This window comes from Indicator indicator, chromosome 2 (genome assembly GCF_027791375.1).
Source record: "Indicator indicator isolate 239-I01 chromosome 2, UM_Iind_1.1, whole genome shotgun sequence".
Lineage (NCBI taxonomy): Eukaryota > Metazoa > Chordata > Aves > Piciformes > Indicatoridae > Indicator > Indicator indicator.
The window spans coordinates 65,526,989-65,552,024 of record NC_072011.1 but is presented as its reverse complement, the minus strand read 5'-3'; the positions used below and the strand labels follow the sequence as shown (position 1 = coordinate 65,552,024).

The following is a 25,036-nucleotide window of genomic DNA, read 5'->3' as shown; positions in this document are numbered from 1 at the left end:
TCAGCTAACAAAACTTTCTTTTTTTTTAACCTCACTGAACCAACCAAAATGGGAATTTCCCTTACTTTTAATGAAATGCAGTAGAACTTTCCCTGCATGCAGAATTCCCTTTGATCTTCCTGATGGATTTGTGATAACCTGCCAGGGACCTGAACATCCTTAGGATTGCATTTCACCTGGGGAGATGTTATTCTGATCCCTGCAAGTAAAGGGTTGTATTTGTGGAGCCTGGGCAGGTGATACATGCCTTCAGGGCAAAGGAAACCTATACACAAGAATTCTTGCACAGGGATGGATTGAAAAAAAAAAAAAAAAAAGTGAGGCCAAACCAAAAAAATCTGTTTGTTCTGTGATGCTGTGAATCACTGCCAGTGATACACTGAGATGTTAGACACCATTTCACCCTCCAGACACCCTTCAAACAGACAGGGCTGAGCAGCTCCCCAGGAGTCAGCAGTGCCCTTCTGCAGCCCAGAGTGCAGCAGGGCAGGAGAGGGGATTCTGCTTCTTGGCTCTGCTCTGCTCAGACCTCACCTCCAATCCTGCCTCCAGTTCTGGTGTCCCCAGCAGGAGAAGGACACAGAGCTGCTGGAGAGAGGACAGAAGAGGCCACAATGATGATCCAAGGGCTGGAGTAGCTCTGCTGTGAGTCCACGCTGAGGGAGCTGGGGTGGGAGAAGAGAAGGCTCCAGGGGGACATTAGAGCTGTCTGCCAGTACCTGAAGGGATCCTGCAGGAAGGCTGCAGAGAGGCTTCTTCCTGAGGGTGTCTAGAGACAGGCCATGGGGGAATGGTTTGAAGCTGAGTCAGAGCAGGGTTAGACTGGAGCTGAGGAAGAAGTAGGAGAGTGGTGAGACTCTGGAATAGGCTGCCCAGGGAGGCTGTGGATGTCTCCTCCCTGGAGATGTTCAGGGCCAGGTTGGATTATGTCTTGAGAAGCTGAGTCTAGCTGAGAGGTGTCCCTACCCCTGCCAGGGGGGCTGGGGTAAATGGTCTCTGAGGTCCCTTCCAACCTAAGCCATTCTCTGACTGTGTGAAACACACACTCATGTGATCCTGAGTGTGATGCCCAGGCTGGGACTAAGTCTCTGGGTTCATCTTCCATGCCTGGCATTACCACACTCCTGATTCTTACTCTGCTGCTCTCAACAGAGCCCAGTTTAAACCTCTGTGACTGCTTTCATTCAAGGAGAAGACAAATAACTGAAGTTTGCTTTGCAGTATTTTTCCATTTCCAATGCATGCATGAAATGGTCTGAACTCTATTGAGAGAACCTTCTCAAAACGCAGCTCCAATGCTTTCTGAAAAGGGAAGGAATGTGGTAAAATAGACCAGCTTCTCCTGTGGGGGACAGAGTTTGAGCTAGAGGAAGATGCATCTTCTAGGATTCTTTCTGTTCATGTCATGAAATACTTGCATTTAAAAATATTGCTCTGTGCCTGTATTTTGCTGTGTGCTCTGAAGGTGTTTGAAGTTTGCTGAGTGAGGATTTCTTTTTATTCTCCTCTAGAGTGATGCCTGAATTACTGTCTGTGCTAAATTAATCAATGTATTCATGTAAGGGATTTGGACCATGTCTCCTTTGTTTATGTGGGCTTTGAATTTTGGAGGAAGATAATCAAGCTGCCACCTTTCCACCAGGGTTCAGACAAGGGAAATTATTTTTTTTATCCAACAGCCTTAATTTATGCTGATGATACAGGAAGAAACTACTCACAGATTCCATTGGGATGTAAAGGACCCTCAAAGGTCATCTTGTCCAACCCCCCTGCAGTCAGCAGGGACATCTCCAACTAGAGCAGGCTGCCCAGGGACACACCAAGTCTGAGCTTGAATGTCTCCAGGGATGGAGCCTCAACCATACCCCTGAGCATCCTGTTCCAGTACTTCCCCACTCTCATTGTGCAGAACTTCCTCCTGATGTCCAACCTAAACCTGCCCTGCTCCAGTTTCTGTTGCACTCATCTCTGTGTTTTCAAAAGGAAGCTTCATTTGGATGGCTCAGATTTGTAGAGTTGCCTGGATAGATAAAATATCTCCCTGATTTTCACCAGAATTATCAGGGCTGTTAAAGAGATCTGAAGTCAGGCATCAAAGGGAAGCCTTCTTTCTGCAAAGAATGAAACAGTAGAAGATGTGGTAGTGTGATTGCTTTGCAGAGCAGAGAAAAAGGGTTCAAAGTTAAATAGAACTTGAGTGGAAAAAGTATGTTTAAAATGGGGAATTAGCTGAATTTTATAAAGGATTTATTTGCCAGTGCTAAAGACTGGTGATTGGCTTCAGGCTGGCAAAATAATTCCCACATGAAACGTTGGAAGCTGTTTATTTTGCAATCCTTTTGCTGCTCTGGTGTCTGCTTCTGGTTAAAATCTGTTTGGTTTGTTGCAGTCCATGGCGTTTGGGAGGAATGGTCACCCTGGAGCCTGTGTTCATTCACATGTGGTCGAGGCCAAAGAACCAGGACAAGGTCATGTATACCTCCCCAGTATGGGGGAAGATCCTGTGATGGACCTGAAACACAACACAAACCTTGCAATATTGCACTCTGCCCTGGTGAGCTCACGGCACAACTCTCTGCTTTGTTACTCTACCTTTGTTGGGGGTCCTGTGGGGTTTGGTTTATTGCCCTTTGCACCCAGAAAGAGAAAAAGAAATGTTATGCAAAGTGAATAGCTGGGGGTAATATTGTTCCTAATTAATTCTAGCTGTGGTGATTCAAGGATGTAATCAGGGTGAGGTGTTATACAAGCGGGCAGTTCTTAGTTTCTTCGAGATAATCTTTCTGCAGGGCAGGCTAGGAAATCTTGACTGAGAATGGGTCTGGGAGAACCAAAAACCAAACAGCTTTATTAGAAATTCTTTCCACTGAGGGTGGTGAGAGACTGGAACAGGTTGCCCAGGGAGGCTGTGGATGTTCCAGTGTCTCACCACCCTTAAGGGGAAGAATTTCTTCCTAACATCCAATCTGAATCTCCCTTCGCAGATGCTTTTCTGTAGAATCATAGAATTGTTAGGGTTGGAAGGGACCTCAAAGCTCATCCAGTTCCAAACCCCCTACCATTGGCAGGGACACCTCACACTACATCAGATTGCTCAGAGCCACCTCTAGCCTGGCCTTCAAAACCTCCAGAGATGAGGCTTCCACCACCTGCCTGGGCAACCTGTTCCAGTGTCTCACCACCCTCATGGGGAAGAATTTCTTCCTAACATCCAGTCTGAATCTACCCATTTCTAGTTTTTTTCATTCCCTCTAGTCCTGTTGTTACTTAACACCCTAAAATGTCCCTCACCAGCTTTCTTGTCCCTTCCCTGGAGGTGTTCAAGGCCAGGCTGGATGAAGCCTTGCTCTGGTGGAAGGTGTCCCTGCACATGGCGGGGGGGCTGTAACTAGATGAACTTCAAGCTCCCTTCCAACCCAACCCATTCTATGAATCTCTCTCTCTGAGTCTGACTTAAAGAGAGACATTCAGAGGTCACACAGTTTGTGGCCACTGTTTCTGCTGCAGTTATAGAAACAGAGACTCTTTAAGGTTGGAAAAGGCCTCTTAAGATCATCAAGTCCAACCATCAAGCTAAACCACTTCCCAAAGTATCTACATATTTAACACCCCCAGGGATGGTGACTCCACCACTTCCTTGGGCAGCCTGTTCCTTTTTTTTTTTTCTTAGAGGTTCAGTGTAATCATTTATTTATTACAAAACATAATTGGGGAACTGTAAGACTGTAATAGTTATTAATTTATCCAACATGGAGATTAATTACATGTGTGCAGAAAAAGGCTGACAGAAGCTGGGCTGTTATTTGAATCCCAGTTACGCCCTTGTGGTAAGGATTTTAATTGCCTCATTTGTAAGAGCTGCTCAACCACTTTTCAACAGCTAGTGGGAGGTGTCCCTGCCCATGGCAGAGGGGTTGGAACTGGGTGATCTTTAAGGTCCCTTCCAACCCAACCCATTCTAAGAATCTGTGAATCTCAGAGGTCTTTTCCAACCAACTTGATCAGTGATTCTATGATTCTAATCCCTGCATGTTACAACAAGTTCAGTAACCATCCAGAGATGATAGCTACAAGAGTAATTAATGGCTATTGAGCTAATTGGAACACTTAGGTATTAGAAAGGTGTCAGGGGTCTGTAATGTGTGAAACTTCTGTCCTGAGTGTGAAGGTCATCCTTGCAGTGGGCTTGTTGAATACCCATGGTTGACAACGCTGCTGCAAATAGATGCTCTGTGCCTGCAGCTCGTCCTGACAAGTGTTGCTGAGCATTTCATTAGCAAATGGTTGTTAAGTGATCTGAAAACAGAGATGAAAGAAAATCAGATTTAATTCTGCCTCACAGAATTAAAATTTCTCTAGATTTCCATGACCTCTGAATTTTGCTTTTCCTCTAGTCAGCAAAGCACATTGCAACTTGAGAATGAATATTGGTGGTGGAGAGAAGCTTTGGTGTCGAATGCAGCTGCAAAAAAAAGGTTGAGTTAATCCAGTGTTGGGCCAAGTTGGCAGCTGTGCAACTTTCCATGCACCTACACAAAAGTAATTAACATGATCTATGAGCATGAAGTGGGGCTGGCAACCAGAGAAATGCCAAATGAAAATAGCAGAGCCAAAAAAATCAGTCTTCAGTTCACTTCAGTATTGGGAAGAAACATGAAAGATCTTACACTTTACCTGTGAAAACAAGCAGTTATTGGAGAATTTGAGATGCTCAACAGCTATTTGTACTTGGATGGCTTTCAGCTAAGGAAGTTCTATGCTGGTTGCACTGAAAAGAGAGAGTTTAAATCTTTGCTGAACTTTAGAATTTGCTGTGATTTGAATGTTCGGTTTTAGAAGGGAATCTTCATGCTGGATTCTTTAGCCTTTTAAATGGTGTTTCTGGTTGGCTTCTCCTCACATGCAACAAGTTACAGGACAAGAGGAAATGGCCTCAAGTGGTGCCAAGGGAGGTTTAGGTTGAATATTGGGAAAAATGTCTTCCCAGGAGGGCTTCTTAGGTGTTGGACCAGGTTGCCCAGGGAGGTGGTGGAATCACCATCCCTGGAGGTATCTAAAAGATGTGTGAATGGGGCTTTGGGGTGCACCCCAGGTGGGGAGAAGGGCAGCATTGGGCTTTTTGGTGTGGTGTAAAGGAACTTTGTATGCTTTGGACGTGCTCACCACTGATGCTTTGTAGTTTTTGTAGTATGTTAATTGCATATGGGCCATGCCTCAGTGGCAGTAGCTTAGCAGCAGTGGTGATTGTGAGCTCTAGGCTGGACCTGATGACCTCAAAGGTCTGTTCCAAACTCCGCAGTTCTATGATTCTATGAGGCCCAGCCCGTCCCCCGTGGTAACGCTGCTGTGTTCCTCTCTTTTGTGCCCGGCGCCGGCAGTGGATGGACAGTGGCAGGAATGGAGCTCCTGGAGCCAGTGCTCGGTGAGCTGCTCCAACGGCACCCAGCAGCGCAGCCGGCAGTGCACCGCCGCCGCCCACGGAGGCTCCGAGTGCCGAGGGCCCTGGGCAGAGAGCCGCGAGTGCTTCAACCCCGAGTGCACAGGTGAGGGATGGGGGGCTAGGGGCTGCTGAGGGGCTGCTATGCACCTGAGTGCTCCAACCCCGAGTGCAAATGTGAGGGGCGAGGGGCTGCTGGGGGGCTAGGGACTGCTCTGCACGAGAGTGCTCCACCCCGCAGCGCACAGGTGAGGGGCCAGGGGCTGATGAGGGACTGCTCTGCACGAGAGTGCTCTAACCCCGCGTGCAGACTTAGTGCTGAGGGGCTGCTCTGCACCGGAGTGCTCCCACGCCGAGTGCACAGTGAGTGCTGAGAGCCTGCTGAGGGGATGCTGAGGGTCTGCTCTGCACCAGAGTGCTCCCACCCCGAGCGCACAGTGAGTGCTGAGGGTCTGCTCTGTACCAGAGTGCTCCAACCCGGAGCGCACAGGTGAGGGGCCAGGGGCGGATGAGGAACTGCTCTGGACCAGAGTGCTCCAACCCGGAGCGCACAGGTGAGGGGCCAGGGGCGGATGAGGAACTGCTCTGGACCAGAGTGCTCCAACCCGGAGCGCACAGGTGAGGGGCCAGGGGCGGATGAGGAACTGCTCTGCACGAGGGCGACTGCTCTGCGCGGGATCGCTCTGACCCCGCGTGCACAGTGAGTGCTGAGGGGGTGCTGAGGGGCCGCTGAGGAGCTGCTCTGCACCAAAGTGCTCCCACCCCGAGTGCACAGTGAGTCCTGAGGGACTGCTGAGGGGCTGCTCTGCACCAGAGTGCTCCCACCCCGAGTGCACAGGTGAGTCGTCGTGTTGGGAGAAGAGGGTCCTCGGGGGCTGCTCTGCACCAACTGTGCTGTGTGCTCCAACCCTGAGTGCAGAGTGAATGCTGAGGGGCTGCTCTGCACCTGAGTGCTCCCACCCCGAGTGCACAGTGAGTGCTGAGGGGCTGCTGAGGGGCTCCTCTGCACCAGTGTGCTCCAATCCCGAGTGCAGAGTGAGTGCTGAGGGGCTGCTGAGGGGCTCCTCTGCACCAGTGTGCTCTAACCCCAAATGCAGAGTGCTGAGGGGCTGCTCTGAGCTTGCAGCCAGGGCCGCACCAGCAGTCTCCCAGCAGACGTCTGTGGGCCGCAAAGGGGCAAAGCGTCCACCTGCAGAGGGTGGCCTGAGGCCTTCCTCTGTTGTTTCTTAATGAGATAAAAAGCTAAAGAATGCATCCAGAAAGATTGCATGGTAGGCTGCACATCAGCTTTTTGTGTTTGTCACCGTTCAAAGGCCATTCCATGTTTAGAAGGAGATGCTGGAGGCCTAAAAGAAACACTTGATAAATTGTTTTGCCAGCCTAGAAAGCCAATGTCTGTGAGCTGATTCTTTTTACACTGAGACTACTTCAGGATCCTCTGGCAGTCTAAAAGCAGGCTCACAGGCTGGGTAAATTACATTTATAACTACTTTTAAGCCTCATTTGCACTGCAAGAGCATGTTACAAACCCCAAGCTCTTAAAATATCAGATGCAAAGATGTTTTTATTTAGTGTTTTAAGGAGTGCTTGTGCAGGCTGTAAGTGGGTATCATTGCCGTGCAACAGCACTATGCTAGTACAGCAAATAAACCACAAAAGGGACAATGTTTGCTTTGCAGCCTAAGTGAAGGGTGATGTGCACCAATCCCTTTTATCTCATCTTGAGATGCAAGTCATGCAGGCAGGAATCCCATATTTAGGAGCCAAGTGGACTTCCTCCTCTTCCACCTTCCTCCATCTATTAATTCTCTCACCACTGCTTATATCTGGAGGGTGATTTCTTCTTTTACTCATGTAAGGAATAACCCAGGAAGAAATCCACCTTTGTGACCGTCCACCTTAATGCCTAGAACTATGTCAGCACTGTAACTGTCTTCTTCCAAACAGCTAATGGACAGTGGAACCAGTGGGGGCATTGGAGCGGCTGTTCCAAGTCCTGCGACGGTGGCTGGGAGAGGCGGATCAGGATCTGTCAAGGTGCTGCCGTGACCGGGCAGCAGTGTGAAGGAACTGGAGAGGAAGTCAGACGGTGCAGTGAGCAAAGGTGTCCAGGTGAGATGCAAAGAGAATCACTTTTATTGTCTTGCACTGCAGCATGGTCCACAGGAGGCCATGAAGAGGGTCAGGGGACAGACTGAGAGAGTTGAGTCTCTTCAGCCTGGAGAACAGAAGGCTCTGGGGAGACCTTAGAGTGGTCTTCCAGTACCTGAAGGGAACTTACAAGAAAACTGGAAAGGGATTTTATTATGAGGACTTATAGTGATAGGATGAGAGGGAATGGATTGAAGCTTGAGGAGGGTGAATTGAGACTGGGGATTGGGAAGAAATGCTTTCTAGTGAGGGTGGTGAGACACTGGCACAGGTTGCCCAAGGAGGCTGTAGATGTCCCCTTCCTGGAGATGTTCAAGGCCAGGTTGGATGAGGCTTTGAGCAACCTGGGCTGGTGTGAGGTGTCCCTGCCCATGGCAAGGGGCTGGAACTGGATGATCTTTAAGGTCCCCTCCAACCCAAACTGTTCTATGGATCTTCAGGAGAGACAAGATCAACACCTATAGAGAAACAGCCCCAAAGAGCCATATCTGGCTTTGCTTTAGTGGAGTTGTTTTTCTGTAGCCCTGTTGGATGTTTGAGCAATGCATCATGCCTTAAATAAACCAAAATCCCATAGTAAAAATAGCAACCAGAACAATATTTCCCTGGAAGTATTCAAAATCAGGCTCAACAGGGCTATAGAGGTTTCCCTCCCCTTCTACTCTGCCCTGGTGAGACCACACCTGCAGTACTGTGTCCAGTTCTGGGCTCCCTTATTCTCGAGAGACAGAGACCTGCTGGAGAGAGTCCCATGGAGAGCCACAATGATGATTTGGAGGTCTTGAGCATCTCCCCTGTGAAGAGAGACTGAGAGCCCTGGGGCTGTTTAGTCTGGAGAGAAAAGGCTGAGAGGGGATCTGATCAATGTCTATCAATAGCTGAGGGGTGGGTGTCAGGAGGAGGGTGCCAGGCTCTTGGTGGGGGTGCCCAGTGATGGGGACAACAAACAGTGGGTACAAACTGGAACCCAGGATGTTGCACCTCACCATGAGGAGACAGTGCTTTACTGTAAGGGTTGCTAGAGCCCTGGAACAGGCTGCCCAGAGAGGTTGTGGAATCTCCTTCTCTGGAGAATTTCAAGGCCCATCTGGATGTGTTCCTGCGTGACCTACCCTGGGTGATCCTGCTGTGGCAGGGGGGTTGGACTGGATGATCTCTAGAGGTCCCTTCCAACCTCCACCATTCTGTAATTCTATGATTATCATTTATAATCCTATACTGGAAAAGTCAACCCAATTTATCTTGCTTCTCAAGGGATCTCTTCAATTTTGATCCAACAATCCTTATCTGAAAAATTCTTTTCTTGTGAGACCCCACCTCAAATAGTGCATCCAGTTCTGCTGTCCCTATCATAAGAAGGACCCGGAACTGTGGGAGAGAGTCCAGAGGAGGCCTACAGAACCATATTTCTACTGGATTCATAAAGAAATAATCATTCCCAGAGTTGGTGTAGGCTGCCTCTATACAAGCAGAGCACTGAGAGAAGGTTATTGTGAATCATCTTAATAAGCAGACATTCAGACCAGTCAGCTTCTGCTTATGAAACCATCCTTGAGATAATTTGAGTCTTTAAATCCATGCTGCTGCAGCCCGATTTTCCAAGATTGCCACCTGCTGTTAATAAAACACTGTACAGATGTGTTTACAAGGCACACACACACACTCAGCTTCATTTGCCTTCTGATACATTTCTTTATTGACTTGATGCTGAATTCCAGAGCAGAATCAGGAAGCTTAAAGGAAACCTTAACCCACAGCACCTTTTAACAAAGCTGTACTCCTGCAGGAGCTTAGACATCAGGAACAGACTGCATAGTTCTGTTTCCTCACTCTCATTTAATAAAGCATCTGGGATTGCAAAGGAGTCAGTGGAGAATTTTCCCGAGATTGTATGAGAATTAAATGCAGATTGACATTTTATAAGCACCAGGAAAAAAAATGGAGAAGTACTGCACACTGATGAGGGCTTGAAGTGTAACCAAATGTGATGATTTGTGTGGTTTCTTCCCCTCAAACAGTTCAGAAAAGCTATTTTGTGCCTCAGTGCTTTCTTTTTATCTAAGGCACTGAAGAACATGAGAGATTAAAATGTTCATTGCTGTCTTATGAGACATTTCTTCCCTTGTGAGACCCCCACCTTGAATACTGCATCATCCAGTTCTGGATGCATAAGAAGGACACAAGGCAGGTGGAGTGAGTCCAGAGGAGGCCACAAAGATGATCCAAGGGCTGGAGCATCTCTGTTGTGAGGCCAGGCTGAGGGAGCTGAGGGTGTGCAGCCTGGAGAAGAGAAGGCTGTGGGGAGATCTTCTCCCCCCAGGAGGTTGCAGTGAGGTGGGTGTTGGACTCTTATCCACAGTAGCAAGTGATAGGATGAGAGGAAATGGCCTCAAGTTGCACCAGGGGAGGTTTAGGTTGGAGATTAAAAGAGATTTCTTCATTGAAAGGGTTCTCCAAGCCCAGCAAAGGCTGCCCAGGGAGATGGCTGAATCCCCATCCTTGGAGGTGTTTCAGAGAGGCAGAGATGTGGTGCTGAGGGCCATGCTTTAGCCCCAGCCTTGGTAGAGTTAAATGGTTGGACTGGATGATCTTGAAGGGCTTTTCCCACCACAGTGATTTTGTGTGGTATTGCTTTTCAGAAATGCTTCCTTCCATGACAATTAAACCTGTACCAGCTCCCTACATGGTGCAATACTCAGGCTTTGCCCAGCCTTTACTCAGGACAAATCCTCAATGTTGTTCTCATCAGGCAGTGGTGGGTAACAAAACATTGCTGCAACCAGTGTCAGGCTGCCTGGTTTGCTAACAAAAACTGAGTGCAGAAGTGCTGTCAGAAGACCAGCTAATGGTTTCTGACTGAAGGTAGAAGGTTTCTTCAGAGGCAGTTCCAGCTACATGAAATAGAATGTGAGAAGGAGGAAGATTCAAATAATTGCCACCAACTAAATAATAAAATGAAGCCCCTGGGTTTTTATTTTGTCTCCATTCAGGACATGTTACAAGATGTGCAGAAGCTTTTTCCTGTTGCCTTGGCTCAAGATAATTTTGCCAATGGCATTGATTTAGCATTCAAGAGAGGAGCTGTAGCTGCAGCTTCGTTTCTGAGTCACTGTGTGCTGGTGGCTAACTTGCTTCACCCTTTCATGACCCTCTCCCCTATTTGTTAGTTGCTTTGTCTGTGTCTTGTACAGAGCTTCCTCAGAACCCTGGTGGGTTGACTGCCTCTTGGAGATCATAGAAACACAGAATTGTTTCAGCTGGACAAGGCCTCTAAGCTCATGAAGTCCAACCATTGACCCAACAGCACCGGGGCCACACATTTCTTGAACACCTCCAGGGATGGGAACTCCACCACCACCTCCCTGGGCAGCCTCTGCCAGTCCCTGACCACTCTTGCAGCAAAGAAATTTTTCCTCATCTCCAACCTAACACTCCCCTTGCACAATTTCAGGCCATTTCTTCTACTTCTATCACCTGAGATAGGGAGAAGAGACCAACACCCACCTCACTGCAGCCTCCTTTCAGGGAGCTGTAGAGAGCAATGAGGTCTCCTCTCAGCCTCCTTTTCTCCATACCTAACAACCCCAGTTCCCTCAGCTGCTCCTCTGTTCTCTAGAGCTTTCACCATCCTTGTTGCTCTTCTCTAGACTCATTCAAGCCCCTTAATGTCCTCTTTGTAGGAAGGGACCCAAAATTGAACCCCGTATGTGAGGTGAGGCTTCACCAGTGCCCAGTCCAGGGACATGAGATGCAATGTCCTCTCAGCAGGAGGGTCAGAGGAAGGCTGTGTTTCTAGATCAGCCACTTGACTCCTTGTTTGTGCTCAGGTAGGGTGGATTCAGGCCTGGCATCACAGGGTTGGAGGTGGTACATTGGAGTGGGTGTTCTGTGTGGGAGGGTAGTGCTGAATCACATCCATCGGTGCAAGGGAGGTGGTTGGCTTTTTACTTGCAGTTTCAGCAAATCCACCTCAAGGTTTGCTGTTTGCTGGTGAGTTTTAGCCGTTCCCTGTGGTTGTGCACAGCTAGCTGACATTTCTCTGTGAGTGCGGTGTGAATTAATTGGGCCACAGTGACAGAAGGACTCCAGCTGACCCTGGGCAGAGGCAGCAGGGCCAGGAGGGTTCACGTTGGAACTGCTCCAGCGTGACTGCAACGTCTCCATGGGCAACATGGGTTGGAGCATCATGGATGCTTTCCTGTGGGTGGATGCCTGGTTAGTCAGCCCTGCAGAGAGGCTTCAGCTTTGGGAAGAGCTGATTTGTTTTTCATCTGCAGCGCTCTTTAATCCAAGGTGATTGTACTAGGCACTGGAAGGCATACAGAGTCCATCAGGGACCAAGGAAACTTCCTTGCTTAGGCTAAGTGATGCCTCCTCCAAGCTCTGACTTGCTGCTGCCCTTCTCTCCTGATAGCTCTGGGTCTTGGGAATGCCTTTTAGTTTGAACACAACATGTCAGTGACCTGGCATGAAGGTTGAGGAGGGAGGCTGCTCTGCCTTTCTGCTAGGAACTACCAAGTAGATGCCCCTGCAGGACTTGGGGAGCTTGTTCCAGTACTCTGTGACCCTCACAGTGAAGAAATTTCTCCTCATGTTGAGGTAGAGCCTCCTGTGCTGTCATTTCCATCCATTACCCCTTGTCCTATCACAGAGTGCAGCTGAGCAGAGCCTGTCTTGACACTCAGCCCTCAGATATTTATAAACATTTATTAAATCCCCTCTCAGTCTTCTCCCCACCAGACTAAAAAGCCCCAGGGCTCTCAGCCTCTCCTCATAGGGCACATGCTCCAGTTCCTTCATCATCCTGGTAGCTCTTCACTGGACTCTCTCCAGAAGATTCTTGTCTGTCTTGAACTCGGGACCCCCAAACTGGATGCAATATTCCAGGTGAGGTCTCCCCAGGGCAGAGTAGAGGGGGAGGAGAACCTCCCTGGATCTGCTGGACACACTTCTCTGAATGCACCCCGGGATCCCATTGGCTTCTTGGCCCCCAGGGCACATTGCTGTCCCATGCAGAACTTGCTGCCCACCAGCACTCCCAGGTCCTTCTTCTTGGGGCTGCTCTCCAGCAGATCCCCTCCCGACCTGTACTGCTGCAGTTTATTCTTCTTGCCCAGGTGCAGTGAAGAAAGACATAGAATGGAGGTGAGAGGAGGCCACAAGCATGATAGGGAGGGCTGGAACCCCTCTGCTGAGAGGACAGGCTCCCCAAACCAGGGCATTTCCTTGCTCATAGGGTCAGAACAGAATGACAATTGCTTGCTTTTGCTTATGTCACCACATGGCTTCAGTTTATCAGAATGCAGCTTTCCCCACTGGAACAGTGGCCTGATGAGTTGGCTTTTGGGGGCTTTTCTGAAGCAATTTTAATATTCTAGATCAGGAATATAACCAACTTTCCTTGGCTTTTACCATTAATGGAGCTCTGACTTTTTTGTTTTTAGCAGCCCCAACTGCCTTGATTTATGATTCAGGAGCGCTGGTGCCGAGGCAAATTTAGCAAGCAATTTTTCTGCCCAGCTGTGATTCATATTAGTCTCACTGAGCCATCTGCAAGGTATTCTTTGTCCTCCATAAAGAGAGGGGACAGCTTTGTGCAAAGAGACTGCTCAGGTCTCTCATGCACCTCACTCTTCTCTCAGCAGAAGTACAAGCCAGGGAGGATGGAACAGTTTTATCGGTTAGGTGAAATGGGATGGCTAAAATCCATAGCTCCTGCCTCTGCTGGAGATTTCCCTTGCAACCAGAGTATCATAGATTCATAGAATGGTTTGGGTTGGAAGGGACCTTCAAGATCATCCAGTTCCAAGCCCCCTGCCATGGGCAGGGATACCTCCCACCAGCCCAGGCTGCTCAGGGCCTCATCCAAGCTGCCCTTGAACACCTCCAGGGAGGGAGCATCCACAGCCTCCCTGGGCAACCTGTTCCAGTGTCTCACCACCCTCACTGGGAGAATTTCTTCCTCATCTCCAGTCTAAATCTTTCCTCCTCAAGCTTCAATCCATTCCCTCTTGTACTATCTCTCCAAGCCCTTGTGAAAAGTTTCCCCAGCTTTCTTGTAGCCCCCTTCAGGTACTGGATGACCGCTCTAAGGTCTTCTCAGAGCCTTCTCTTCTCCAGGCTGAACAGCCCCAACTCTCTCAGCCTGTTCCCCACATGGGAGGTTCTCCAGCCCTCTGATCATCTTCATGACCTCCTCTGGACATGCTCCAACAGTTTGATGCCTTTCTTGTGTTGGGGGCACCAGAACTTGATGCAGTGCTGCAGGTGGGGTGTGAGCAGAGCAGAGAGGCAGAATCACCTATGGGAGAAGCATTGAATTGCTCCTTCTGCTGCAAGGAGAGAATTTCCTTTCTCTTTTCCTCTTCTTTCTTTGCAGTGGGGTTCCAATTTTCCTGAAAGACATGCACTAACACTTTTAAACAGCTCATGGCTTATTCTCTGCTGAACTTGATATGAATTAGATTTCAGCAACTAACATTTGTCAGGGCATTAAGAGATGACTGCAAGCCAGATGCTTTGCTGCATTAATCTAATTGACTCTAAAAAAAAAATCATAAACTGGGAACCTACATTAAAAACAGAAAAAGAGCAAAGGGAATCTACCAGTCATGCCTGGGTGAAAATCAAGCATGAAGCATTGGTAGAAGCTGCTTTGTTCTGGGCACTAAGACACTGGGAAAATATTTTTTTCCCAATTAAATGATCTTGCAGTAAGCACTCAAAGACCAGTTTGGTTTATAGGTACTCAGCCCCACATTATTGACTGTGCTTGTTTCATTACCAGCTTGTACTGAAACACACTGCAAACAATGGGGTCCTCAGCTCACATTTTACCCCTTCAGCACATCAAATGTTTCAGCTGTGCTTTCAGAGGGGATTTGTTCATGTCCAGCTTCAGTTTCACCAAAAATCATTAAGAGTTTTATTGTAGAAGTGTTTCAGCTTCAAACGTTTTAAAGCATCAGCATCTTCTGAGAGATGCTGAATGCTTATTGATCCAAAGACAGCAACAAGGAAAAGATTCAAACCTATTAACGCTGCAGCTGCAAACTAAAGAGTTGTCATTTCCTGAGGAGAATGAAGGCACAGGTATATGAAATAAGCACCATCACCAAGACAGGTGTCACACAAATATCACAAGTTTGGCCTTTTTGGACTTCATTCTTCAGATTAATCCCAAGTATGGCCTTGAGCAGCTGATTCTAGCTGAGAGGTGTCCCTGGCCATGGTGGGGAGGTTGGAGTAGGTGATCTCTGAGGTCCCTTCCAACCTGAGCTGTTCTGTGATTCTGCCACTCTGCTCTGGTGAGAGCTCACCTGAAGTACTGCATCCAGCTATGCAGCCCTCACTACAAGAAAAATATGGTCCTGCTAGAGCAGGTTCAGAGGAGGCTACCAAGATGATCAGAGGGCTGGAGCACCTCTGCTATGAAGACAGGCTGGGAGAGTTGGGGCTGTACACCCTGGAGAAGAGAAGGCTCCAGGGAGACCTTAGAGCTGCATTTCAGCATCTGAAGGGGACCTCCAGGCAGGCTGGGAAGACACTGTTCAGAAGGGCTTGTGGGGATAGGATGAGGGACAATGGTTTGAAACTGGAGCAGGGCAGGGTTAGGTTGGACATGAGGGGAAGTTCTGCACAATATGAGTGGGGAAATACTGGAAGAGATTGCCCAGGGATGTGGTTGAGATTCCATCCCTGAAGACAGTCAAAATCAGACTCAATGTGGCCCTGGGCAGCTTGATCTAGTTGGAGGTGTCCCTGCTGAGGGCAGGGGGTTGCACAAGATGACCTTTGAGGGTCCCTTTGATGCAGTCTGTGAAAGCTGTGAATATGTTAACACAGAAATGTCACCATAACTTAGGACAGGACTAACAACTTCATTTTCTGATATAGACCATCTGCTTCCATTAATGTTGTTGTTTAACTTCTCATTTCTCAATGGCAGCACCTTATGAAATATGTCCTGAAGATTATCTGATGTCAATGGTGTGGAAAAGGACCCCAGCTGGGGACATGGCTTTCAATCGCTGTCCTCTCAATGCCACAGGTACTGTCCTGCTTTGGAATTCTTTGATGAATGAAATCTTCTGCACTGCGTTCTGGACAATCATTGCCAGAACCAGAATCATTTCAGAGCCCTGACAGAATTCATTCAGGGCAGGCATGTCAGGGACAAGAAGAAAAGCTGCTGTTAGGAATGTTGGTGAGGAAATGAACACTAGGGAAGATGGGAGATCTTTCCAGAGAAAAAAGAGAGACCTGGGTACCTGGAATATGGAGAAGGCTGAGGAATTCAGTCACTTGTTGGCTCAGTCTTCCCCTCAGTTTGTAGGACTCCTTCCAGTCTCACTTGGCCAAGTGCAAGGTCCTGCCCATGGGTCAAGGCACTCCTAAAGTCAAGCACAAACTGAGTGATAAGTGGATTGAGAGCAACCCTGAGGAGAAGGACCTGGGGGTGCTGATGGATGAAAAACTGAGTATGAGCCAGCAGTGTGTGCTCCCAGCCCAGAAAACCAACCACATCCTGGGCTGCATCAGGAGAAGTATGGTCAGCAGGTGAGGCAGGGGATTCTCCCCCTGTGCTCCACTCTGATGAGACCCCACCTGGAGAACTGTGTCCAGCTCTGGGGTCTCCAACATGAGAAAGACATGGACCTGCTTCAGCAGGTACAGAGGAGGGCCATGGGGATGATCAAGGGGCTGGAGCACCTCCCCTGTGAGGGCACGCTGAGAGAGTTGGGGTTGTTTATCCCAGGGAAGAGAAGGCTCCAGGGTGGTTTTATATCAGCCTGCCAGTACTTAAAGGGCTCCTACAGGAAAGATGGGGAGGGACTTTTTGTCAAGACAAAAGATAAAGTTTTTAAACTGAAAGAGGATAGGTTTAGATTAGGTAGGAGGAAGGAAGTTTTGACAATCAGGGTGGTGAGGCACTGGCAGAGGTTGCCCAGAGTTGTGGGATGCTCCATCCCTGGAATTATTCAAAGCCAGGCTGGATGAGGCTGGGAGCAACATGGTCTAGTGGGTCCCTGCCCATGGAAAGGGAGTTGGAGCTGGATGATCTTTAAGGTCCCTTTCCAACCCAAACCCTTCTATGATTCTATGAACTGGGAAGGGTATGACAGTAGATATATCACTTTATACTTACCTTTTCCTACAGCATTCCTGAAGCATCACTGCAGAAGCTTTAAGGTCCCTTCCAACCCAAACCATTCCATGATTCTATGAATCCATGACTGCCAGCCTCATGTCCCTGTGTATATATGCATGTAGATAAACCCCACATATTTAGATGTGCCTCCTGGAATCATGACCTAGAAGAACACATGGTGGTGTTCAAAACACATAGATTCATTCAGAGATTTAGAGAATGGTTTAAGTTGGAAGGGGCCTTGAAGATCATCCAGCCCCAACGCCCTGGCATTGGCAGGGACAGCTTCTGCTAGCCCAGGCTGCACAAGGTCTTGTCCAACCTGGCCTTGAACACCTCCAGGGAGGGGGCATCCACAGCCTCCCTGGATATGAGTGGCTCTGAGGTGTATGTGTAGGTTTTAATCACAGTCTCACAGTATATCAGAGGTTGGAAGGAACCTCAAGAGGTCATCAGGTCCAACCCCCCTGCCAGAGCAGGATCACTTAGGGTAGTCTGCACAGGAATGCATCCAGATGGGTTTGGAAAGTCTCCAGAGAAGGAGACTCCACAACCCCCCTGGGCAGCCTGTACCAGGGCTCTGTCACCCTCACTGTCAAGAAGTTTCTCCTCATGTTGAGGTGAAATCTTCCATGTTCAAATTTGAACCCATTGTTCCTTGGCTTATCACATCTTCAGCTTTTTCTCCCTGCATCACAGGCAGGGATTGGTTCCATTTGTCAGAACCCATCAGGCAAAGGGCTGAAAAGGACTAAAAACATACAAATATTTGAAATCAAGCAAACCACTGCCAACCCCCCCACCCAGTCATTTCTTTCAGCATCCTTTGCTCAGTGTTTCAAAGGCTTTCCCTTCTCCCTGTGCACTCCAGATCCTTGCATGAAGCCGTCCCTGGGGGTGCTTTGCAAACCAGCGTGGGATGGGAGGTTGTTTTTCTTTTAATAAGGTTAATTCCCTGCAATGCTTTTGACTCCTGTAAATATTTCCTGTCTTTCTTTTGTGACTTACAGGCACCACTAGCAGACGCTGCTCTCTCAGTGTTCATGGAGTGGCCTTTTGGGAACATCCAAGCTTTGCTAGATGCATATCAAATGAGTACAGACACTTGCAGCATTCAGTAGGTGCAAAGCCAGCTTTACTACTTGCTCTGTTTATTCATTTGCTAATCACTTCTGTGAAAAAGGAAAAACAGAACTAAATTGACTGATTTACTCTCAAGTCATTTTTCAGGAGGAAAATGGAACTAAGAATAATTGATATGATTTTATATATATATATTTTTTTTTTTTTTGTCTGTTGCTGGTGTTTGGAGCTTTGTATTAGAAAGCTGTAGAAATGGGAGGGAGAGGGAAGACAGATTCCCTTTTTTTCAGGTCCACTCTGTGATATTTTTCTATTTTATATTTTTCTATTTTATAATTTTTATTTTAATTTTTTATATTTTATAATTTTTATTTTTTAATTTTATATTTGTATATTTTATATTTTATTTTATATTTTATATTTTTATATTTTGTAATTTTTATTTTAAATTTTTATATTTATATTTGTATATTTTATACTTTTAATTTTTTATATTTTATACTTTTTTTATATTTTATATTTGTATATTTTATACATTTTTATTTTAAATTTTTATTTTTTATATTAGTATATTTTATAAATTCTTGTTTTATATTTTTGTATTTTATATTTTTATATTTTATAATTTTTATTCAATATTTTTATATTTTATATTTGTATATTTTATATTTTTAAATAATTTATATTTTATATTTTAATTTTTGTTTTTTAATTTATAATTTTATATTTTGGGTGTGTTTAGAAAATTAGTTGAGAGTAGAGTTCTACCTGCTGTTGAATTTTGTGACACCTGGAATTCTTTAGTTGCACACTAAGAAGTTGAAATGGGTTTAGGGTTTTGGGGTTTGGTTGGTTTGTTTGTTTGTTTGTTTGTTTTCTTCCTTCTATGAAATGTAGGACTTTAGTTTAAATTGTAACAATAGGAAATGGTTTTACAGGATAAAGCTATTGCAGTGTCTTGGGAAAAGTAAATCATAGAATCATTCAGGTTGGAGAAGACCTTTAAGATCATAGAATCATTCTATGATGCTATGAATCCAACCATTAACCTCTCACTCCCAAACCAGTTACATTTCCTGTCAGCTGGAGCTGTTCTTCCCCTTTAAGATTTGCTAAGACACTAAAGTCTTGGCAAGATGGTTGTTGGTTTTTTTGGTTGGTTGGTTGGGTTTGCTTTTCTCTTGTTCTAAGATGCTGAAATGTGTATCATGGAATAGTTTGGGTTGGAAGGGACCTCCAAAGCTCATCCAGTCCAACCCCTCTGCAGTCAGCAGGGACATCCTCCACTAGATCAGGTTGCTCACAGCCCTGTCCAGCCTCACCTTGAATATTTCCAGGGATGGAGCCTCAACCACCTCCCTGGGCAACCTGTTGCAGTGTTCCAGCAGCCTCCTGGTGCAGAACTTGTTCCTCACATCCAATCTCAATCTGCCCTGCTCTCATTTCAAACCATTGCCCCTGGTCCTGTCCCTGCAGGCCTTTGCAAACAGTCCCTCTGCAGCCTTCTTGTAGCTCCCTCAGGTACTGGCCGGCTGCTCTTAGGTCTCCCTGAAGCCTTCTCTTCTCCAGGCTGAGCACCCCCAGCTCCCTCAGCCTGTCCTCATAGCAGAGGTGTTCCAACCCCCTGATCATTTCTGTGGCCCTCCTCTGGACTTACTCCATCAGGTCCATGCTCTTCTTGTGCTGAGGGCTCCAGAGATGGATGCAGTGTATGGAAAAGCCACATTAAAGAGTCTTCTTTGAAAACATAGTTGGCCATAAAACCTTTGAACTAAAAATGAGTCCTTCTTTCACTTTCCTAGTCACTCTTATTCCTTCCTTGGAAATTCAGCAGGGAGCTTACAGAAATTTTTGCCTTCTTTTGTGTCCCATGTTAGAAAAGTGGGAGGAAAAAAAAAATCAAATAACCAATATCAAAAGTAATGAAGGAAGAAGTGCAAATAATCACAATTTCATGATAGCATTTTGCTATGATAGAGTATTATGGTAGAATTTTACTCTGAGAAATACTCAAGACAAGCAAAGCAAAGCAACATTTGATTATGTGAAGTCAGGCAGGAGCCAGAACTGCCCCAAGTTTACAATAAACTTGAGTTAATCAGGTGTGCTTTCAGGAAGTTGAAGAAGATGATCTCCAGAGACCCCTCCCAATCCCAACCATTCTGTGACTCTGTGACTTGTTCCTATGTGATTTACTCTGGGTGATCCTTGCTTTAGCAAGGAAGTTGGACTGGATGATCCCAGAGATCCCTTCCAACCCCAACCATTCTGTGACTCTGTGACCTGTTCCTGTGTGGTTTACTCTGGGTGATCCTTGCTTTAGCAAGGAAGTTGGACTGGATGGTCTTCAGAGACCCCTCCCAACCCCAACCTTTCTGTGACTGAGTGACTTACCTGGCTAAACTTTGCAGAGACACTGAGAATTTTAGAAGAGGTACAAGTCAGGCACTGGCAGAAGCTGCCCAGGGAGGTGGTGGAGTCACCCCTCCTGGAGGTGTTCCAGAAAGGTGTGGACATGGCACTTGGGGCCAGGGATTAGTGGACAGGGTGGTATTATATTGGTGGTTGAACTTGATGATCTTAAAGATCTTTTCCAACCCAGACCATTCTGTGTTTCTGAGTCTGTCTGACAGGAAGGTGTCATTGCTGGACTGAAGAAGACATTTCTAACCCAGATCACATTTATCTCTTCCTCTGGATTTCCTTTATTATTTTTTTTTAACCAAGATGTTAAGTCAGATTAGACCAAACTGTGAAATAATCTTTGGCCAAAGATGATGTAAAAATAGCTAAAGCTTCTTTAAAATTACACAAGCCTCTAAACATCCTCTTCTGGCTGCACAAAATCTCAGTCTGCTTTATCTGCATGCAAAATTAAAGGAAGGAAAGTGGATTTCTTTTACACACCAAGTCAAGCTGTCTGTCTGCCTGCTCCTCAAAGTGAACAACAGAGCAGAACTGGAGAACAGAGAGGTAAAGACCTCTGAGGTCATCACCCTGCCAACCTAGGCTTGTCCCCCCCACCATGCTGCACAAATCTCTGCAAAGAGGGCTTTGGAAGGCAGCTGCTGGCAGACACTGCTGCTGTACCAAATGTGTGTGCTTGTGGAAGTGCCTCTGACAGGCCTTGGTGGCCTTCACTTACCAGGGATGGGATTTTACCAGCTGAAACCAGCAGTGGTGGATGGGTAGGGGGTGAACCTGAGTGTTTTCACATGTTCACAGATTGCAGTAGGTTGGAAGGGACCCTTAAAGGTCATCTTGTCTAACTCCCCTGCAAGCAGCAGGGACACCTCCAACTAGGTCAGGGTGCCCAGGGACACATCCAGTCTGATCTTGAATGTCTCTAGGGATGGGGCCTCAAGCACATCCCTGGGCAAGCTGTTGCAGTATTTCACCACTCTCATTGTGCAGAACTTCCTCCTGATGTCCAACCTGAATCTGCCCTGCTCCAGTTTCAAACCATTGCCCCTCCTCATATCCCCACAGTCCCTCCTGAACAGACTTCCTGGAGGTTCCCTTCAGATACTGAAATGCACCTCTAACGTCTCCCTGGAGCCTTCTCTTCTCTAAGCTGAACATCCTCAAGTCTCTCAGCCTGTCCTTATAGCAGAGGTTCTTCAGCCCTCTGATCATCTTTGTGGCCCTCCTCTGAACCCACACCAGCAAGTCCATGTTCTTCTTGTGCTGCTGGACACAGTACTCCAGGTGTGGTCTCAGCCCACGTCTCCAGCCTGCCCACCTCCTTCTGCTCTGTGAATGTTCTCTCCAAATCTCGAGCGTGAGCTGAATCCCTTTCATTTCTTACCTGAGATATATAAACCAAAAAGTTGATGTCTAGTCTTACAAAAATTCTATTTCTGAAGTTGATTTAAAGCAGTTGATATCCATAATAGGCATCCAACATGTACATATGTGTGATCCATACATATGTGTGATCCATGCATCCTAACAAATCAACTTCACTGAAAGGGTTCTCAAAGCCTGGCAGAGGCTGCCCAGGGAGGTGGTTGAATCCCCATCCCTGGAGGTGTTTCCAAGAGGCAGAGATGTGATGCTGAGGGCCATGGTTTAGCTCCATCCTGGGTAGAGTTAGAGAATGGTTGGAGTGGATGATCTCAAAGGGCTTATCCAACCAAGTGACTCTGATTCTCTAACCTTCAATCAATATATGTCCTGAGTCTGTGCTTGAGATCAGGCATCTCTATTTTTTGTTGCTGGGAAGAGAGTGAGAACAATTAATCAGGAAATTCATCTCTGGTCTTCTGAAGCAGTACCTAGCCCTTCTTCCTTCTTACTCTTCATGCCTCTCCATATGACAGCACAGAAAATCACTGGCCTGATAAAAATACAACCCAGGGCATCTGAAGAGCCTCTGCAGTGGAACATGATGAAACAGTGAAGGTTTTGGCTTGTGGAGCAGAGACTGGCAGTCAGCTCCCATCTTCTGAGGGCACAGTGCCCTGCTGGATTCTCGTGTAGGAGCTTGAGTGAAAGCAGTGAAGGGGATGATGCACTTCAGCTCTGCACTGCAGCTCTGCTGCAAACACACTGCCTCTACTTTCCTTAGTTTATTTTACCTTGTGCTCTGTGGAACAGCAGCTCCCTTTTAAAGCTGGGGATGGTAATTAGAGCTCTTTGAGTAAGGGAACCAATTAGTCATGAATAATTTATCCAACACTTGGTGCAAGTCAGTCATCAAATGAATTCAACAAATAGTGTTTGACCAGATAATGCAGCTGGTTGACTAATGTGGGAAATGATTCACTCAACAAATTAAGGGACAAAAATGCCCAACTTCAGGAAATAAACCCCTGGGAAATTATTTGGTTAGCTCTAATAATAATAATAATAATAACAACACTTGATGAAACTAATTAGGATTATTCTCACTAAAGCACTATAAATGGAAAATGCCAAGTGATGGATAGGTGAGATTGGCCTCCTGGAAAGGTGACCCAGAGGAACACATGGAGGTGTTAAAATACATGGAATGGCTTAGGTAGGAAGGGACCTCAAAGCTCATCCAGTTCCAACCTCCCTGCCATGGGCAGGGACACCTCCCACCAGCCCAGGTTGCTCAAGGCTTCATCCAGCCTGGCCTTGAACACCTCCAGGGAGGAGACATTCACAACCTCCCTGGGCAACCTGTTCCAGTATCTCCCCACCCTCACTGGAAAGAATTTCTTCCTAATCTCCAGCCTAAATCTGTCCTCTTCCATCTTCAATCCATTCCCTCTTGTCTTGTTACTTCAAGCCCCAAGTCCCTCCACAGATCTCCTGTAGCCCCTTCAGGTACTGGGAGGCTGCTCTAAGGTCTTCCCTGAGTCTTCTCTTCTCCAGGCTGAACAGCCCCAACTCTCTCAGCCTATCCCCATAGGGGAGGTTCTCCAGCCCTCTGGTCATATTTGTGGCCTCCTCTGGACCTACTCCAGCAGTTCCATGTCCCTCTTAAGCTGGGCTGAGCAGAACTGAACACAATACTCCAGTGGGGTCTGAGCAGAGGGGCAGAATCCCCTCCCTGTGCTGCTGCTCTCCCTGCTCTGGATGCAGCTCTGCACTCAGTTGCCTGCTGGGCTGCCAGGGACCATTGCTGGCTCCTGGGGAGTTTGTCACCAACTGACACCCCCAAGGCCTTCTCCTCCAGACTGCTCTTGAGTCACCCTTTGCCCAGCCTACATTTGTGCTTGGGATTCCCCTGTGGACATGTGGACGTGAAACTTCCTGGCACAGTTTAGTGTGCATGGTGGTGTTGGGCTGGTGGTTGGACTTTGTGATCTTAGAGGTCTTTTCCAACCTTAATCAGAGAGTGATCTGTCATACATCAGGTTGGAAAAGACCTCAAGGATCATCCAGTCCAACTCTTGACCCAGCACTGAAGGGTCAACACTAAACCATGTCCCTGAGCACCAAGTCCAGACACCACTTGGGACACCCCCAGGGATGGTGACTCCAGCACTGCCCTGGGCAGATCATTCCAATGGTTTCCAATCATCTCCAAGGTTTGAGAACCTTCTCTGTGAAGTAATATTTCCTAACATCCAGCCTGGTGCAGCTTGAAATCATTTCCTTTGGGCCTGTTGCTTGCCACCAAGGAGAAGATGCAGCTGAACATGAAGAAGGGAGATTACCATTAGCAAAACAAGCAATAACATGATGAGCTGAGAGGGGAAACATCTCAGGTGATGGATGGTTTTGTTCTGGGTTTCTTGTATTGCCCTGGTGTGTTTGCAGTGCCTGCAGCTTTGCATGAAGAATGGATGGTGCTCCAGGACTGTTAATCAGACATCTCTGCAGCCCAGAAAGGAACATTGTGCACAGTGAGGCACAATCTGTTAAATGTGTTCTTGAACAAAAAAAAAAAAAAAAAAAAAAAGGAGATTGCAGCAAAGAAAGTCTTCCAAGGGTCTGTTTTGTTGTGGAGATGAAGTAAAATCCTAAGGCTGAGCAAGATCTAGTGGCAGGAGATATCTTTTCTGCAGTTCTTTCTGGATAGTGTTTGGTCACATATTGATCACCAGATTTTAATGAGGAGGGAGGAATTTCCCTCTTTTCTCCAATTCCAGATGATATACTCAGGATCTGGGTACTTACAGAATTAAAGATGTCCCTGTCACTGCTGGATGACCTAGGATGGCATCACAGTGAGGGTAGTGAGATACTGGAACAGGTTGCCCAGTGATGTGGTTGAGCTTCCATCCCTGGAGATTTTCAAGATCAGACTGGATGTGGCCCTGGGCAGCCTGATCTAGTTGGAGGTGTCCCTGCTGACTGCAGGGGGGTTGGACAAGATGACTTTTGAGGGTCCCTTCCAACCCAGTGCAATCTGTGAAGCTGTGTGAATCTGGGACCTTTAAAGGTCCTTTCCAACCCAAAACATTCTGTGATTCTGTGATTCCACAATTCCATGGTTCTATGATTCCATTATTCTATGATTCCATTAATCTGTGATTCCATGATTCTATGATTCCAGGATTCTATCATTCTATGATTCCATGATTCTATGATTCCATGATTTTATCATTTCTATGATTCCATGAATCTGTGATTCCATGATTCTAGGATTTCATGGTTCTGTCTTTCTATGATTCCAGGATTCTGTCATTCTATGATTCCATGAATCTGTGATTTCATGCTTCTCTGATTCCATGATTTTATCATTTATATGATTCCATGCATCTGTGATTCCATGCTTCTATGATTTTATTATTCCA

General features: G+C 46.8%; 1 protein-coding gene across 1 annotated transcript in view; it reads left to right on the top strand.

Annotated features, from left to right (window-relative positions):
- Positions 1 to 25,036, top strand: part of ADGRB3 (adhesion G protein-coupled receptor B3) — a 496,325-nt gene that overhangs the window by 204,684 nt on the left and 266,605 nt on the right. Inside the window, exons 4-8 of the mRNA XM_054392660.1 lie at positions 2,390 to 2,554; positions 5,379 to 5,543; positions 7,385 to 7,549; positions 15,537 to 15,638; positions 17,750 to 17,856. Coding sequence (XP_054248635.1) covers positions 2,390 to 2,554; positions 5,379 to 5,543; positions 7,385 to 7,549; positions 15,537 to 15,638; positions 17,750 to 17,856 — 704 coding nt within the window. The remainder of the gene's footprint in view (positions 1 to 2,389; positions 2,555 to 5,378; positions 5,544 to 7,384; positions 7,550 to 15,536; positions 15,639 to 17,749; positions 17,857 to 25,036) is intronic.